The sequence below is a fragment of the Mastigoproctus giganteus genome, chromosome 8 (assembly GCF_048544385.1).
Source record: "Mastigoproctus giganteus isolate SK-2022 chromosome 8, ASM4854438v1, whole genome shotgun sequence".
In the NCBI taxonomy this organism is placed as follows: Eukaryota; Metazoa; Arthropoda; class Arachnida; order Uropygi; family Thelyphonidae; genus Mastigoproctus; species Mastigoproctus giganteus.
In genome coordinates, this window is record NC_143582.1 from 141,637,700 (window position 1) to 141,641,330 (window position 3,631).

At 40.8% G+C, this 3,631-nt stretch overlaps 1 protein-coding gene across 1 annotated transcript; it reads left to right on the top strand.

Annotated features, from left to right (window-relative positions):
* Window positions 1–2,940: 2,940 nt before the first annotated feature.
* Window positions 2,941–3,396, top strand: LOC150081863 (uncharacterized). The gene has a single exon (XM_090380348.1). It carries the CDS (start codon window positions 2,941–2,943, stop codon window positions 3,394–3,396), a length of 456 nt encoding a protein of 151 aa, XP_090236474.1.
* The last annotated feature ends 235 nt before the right edge of the window (window positions 3,397–3,631 follow it).

The window sequence follows — 3,631 nt, forward strand, 5'->3', positions numbered from 1 at the left end:
ACCCAATAGAAGACAGCCTTTTGGCAATGTTCTGATAAGCTTTAGTTCACCGCTCCAATCTCAGACTTCGATCCAATATTATAAATTTTAAGGAAGTCTCGATTGAATTTGTGTATGAGCAATGTGTAACTGTTGGATATTAATGTCTGATAGCGAGCATTTCCCTATTGTTGGAAATAACTGTCACAAGACGGCATGATGGTAGATCACCAGGGGAGATCAGGATCTACGGGAACTCTGAGGACTTTATTGAAGTGTATATTCCAGCTTTCTATTAGTTCTTTTAACATAATACCAGCAAGTCCAATTGCATGTGGTTTGTTTCTATAAAAGGTCGTAAACTGTGGATCGTTAAGTATTGACCAATCAAAACGAATCGACTGGCTTTGGATCTTGATTTCATAGTTCATTAATAACATCTTTTGCGTCTATTGCAGAGGTTTAACCTGTAGGGAAATGGATATAAGTAGGAGTGCTAGTCTTCAGTAACGTTAAATTCTGTCTAGCGATCAGCATTTCGATAAGCTTTCCTCGTATGTGTGATGCGGAGGAACCATAATGTATGGTGTGCATTAAAGTCGCCTAGTAAACAAAAAATGTAAATGTAAAACACGATCTTCAATTTCCTGAATAGTATATGGATGATTAGGCGGAAGATAAATTTAGAGTGCAGCGTTATATCAAGTACAACATGTATGGCAACGGCTTCTAAGGCTATTTGCAATGGGTTGATCCTAGAAGGGGAATCTTGAATTCAAGATTATGGCTGCTCTTCCACGAGCAATATTATTGTCAGCTCTATCTTGTCTGAAGATTGTATAATTTTCAATTGAAGTGCAGACGTGAGGTGTAAAATTAGTTTCTTGTACACACATGGCAATAGGTTTGTAGTGGTGAATAATAAGTTATGAATATCATCGATGCTACTGCAAAAACCTCTGCAATTCTATTGTATGATGTATTCCATTATTTAGTTTTATAAGAGAAAGATGATTCTGTCTGCTTTTTTTTTTTTTTTATCAATGGGTTGCTTATAATTCAAGTTTGAAGGATTTTTCTTTTCTGGGAAAAGTGGAGCGTTCTGAATCATTGTTATCTTCCATATCACCATGTATGTAATTCAAGCAGTTCTTCGTGACTGGTCGAATCATCTGTATCCATGCTTTTTTTTTCATCTTGTATCTTGTTGCTTCGGCTGAACACGATCTGATTTTTACAATTTCTCTATTACTTTACATTTGGATAGGCTTTGGGATGGAACTATGAGTGACATATTATTACTTTGGTCTAATGAGCGAGATTTAGATGGAAGCTGGGTCGACAGTACTGATCGAGATCAGTCTGCAATCGATATGTCTGAAGAGACGACACTTCTGTCTGATATGCTACTGACTGGTGAATGAGGGCAGCCGAAGCATAACTGCTTTTTGGCATGTTTAATTAAATTGATTTCTTGCTTCGTGATAAGGAACATTATTTTCAGTCTTGTATTTTTTCCCTATCTTCCTGAGATCGCAATCTTTAGAGTATGCTGGTTGTTTGCCCCTGCAATTAGGACACTGTGGAGTTGGAGCTGTGCATTCAGACTGCTTATGAGTTTTGCACTCACAGTTGGGACATGTACCTCTTTATGGCACGCTATCTGGGAGTGACTAAATTTCTGACATTTGTAGCATCTTAGTAGGTTCGAGATATAGGGCTGAATGCGGCAGTTTAAATAACCTGCTCTGAATGAAGCTGGTAGATTTGGCGTACTGAAAAGTTAAAATTATGCGTGTTGTGAGTAAGTAAGGTGCCATCTTTTCGTATCCCGATTCATTTTGCCCGCTTTACCTTTTGATCTTTTAGATCGTAGACTTTTTGTTTGTTATTTGTTTTTAAGGAGCATTAGAAACTAAGGCCATATTGCTCCGGGATATGCAGTGGTCATTCCCTGACCTTTCCGCATTTGGTGGTGACGGGGTCGAACCCCGGTCTAATCAAGAAGCGTGTGCTACGCACTGCTGCTGCTCCTTCCTAACTGGTTACAGAGGCGCCCCGTAGACTTTTTCATCTTCAGAAACGTTTAATAGATATCATTCAGTGATCACTCCCTTGGAGGAATTTATCGTGTAATGTGGGGTGACTTTAATTGTAATTCTGCTTAAAGTAGCAACTCTTAATAGGAGCTCAAAGAGGCTTGAGTGAGACTTCGATTAGCACGTCTCCGGATTGGAGGCTTCTCACCATTTTAGGTGATGTTGCTGCATTTTAAACGCACTCTAGTATGATGAAAGAAGGGGAGATATTGCTAACAGTTTGTGCAGATAGAGAGTGGATTATCAAGTAAGCTGAAGATTCCTGATTGTTTGCATCGTTTTTGAGTATTTCCGACAGAGAAAAATCATGATCAGTTTCATGATCATAGTGTTGAGTGTTCTTAGGTTCTAAACGTGGCAAATCATTAACATCCATTTTACTCCTTTTGTCCTTGAGGGTTGAAATTTTCCCCAAGGTTACCGGCCTCGCCACGAGGAATCAAGAGTGTTACCAAACGGTGACCAAGCGATCAGAAGAGGAGAGCAGTAACGCTGCTAGCGGAGGAGGAGGGTTTACGAAAACAGGTAGTACTCGCCCTAAGAAAAACACGAGAAAATCTCTTGGCAACTATCACTTGAACTTAATACCAAAAAAAACCTTGAACTCAGGGCCAAAAAGAAGGGATGGCTGCGATGTTCTAAGTTCAAAACATGCTCTGAAGTGGGAAAACTATTGTGTTCCCACCTTAAGTTTTTGGTGTAGAATTATTAAACCATAAAAAGGAAAGCGGAAAAATTATCACACAGGACGTTAAGATAAAGTAGCTACTATTAAATACAGAGTTACGTGTTACATTTTGCCATAAGAAAATAAAACTAAAACACTGATGACTCCATTTACCAGCAGGTGTATGGCACGGCCATGGGTTCAGTCACGGCCAATATCGCAATTGAAGAATTGGAGGGTCATGCGTTTATGAGTATACCTGACTGCATTACCTTTTTGTGTCGCTACGTGGATGATGTGTTTGTAGTTATTCTCAGAGATTCGGGCAACCGACTCGTAGACCACCTTAACTCTCTGTCACCTTTCATAAAATTCTCTATCGAACTAGAGTCGGGCAATACCCTACCATACTTGGACACCCTGTGCCGACGTGAGGCAACACGCCTGAGAACAACAGTCTATTGCAAGCCAATGTGTGCTGGGCAATTTACCAACTACCGGTTAGCACACACGCGCAGCCATCTTCTCGGAACTGCCCGGGCCTTGTTAAGTCGCGTTCAGACCCACTCTACTTCTGCAGATGAGATACGCACCGAGATTGCTAGGGTCAAGACAGATCTTATGAGATGTGGCTGTCCAACAGTAACCTAGATAGGTGCGAACGACAGGACCATTCAAGATAATGACTCCACCGTGAGCACGTTTATCCCATACTACCCAAACCTTTCACATCAGGTTTCTAGAGTCCTGAAATCTCACGGTATGAAGTGCGTGCAACTCCCAGGCAGGAAATCGCGATCCCTCATCTCCAAAGTGAAAACACCAGTTCCCACCTTATTACAGAGTGGACTAATCTACCGCATTTCTTACCGTGACTGCACTAGCT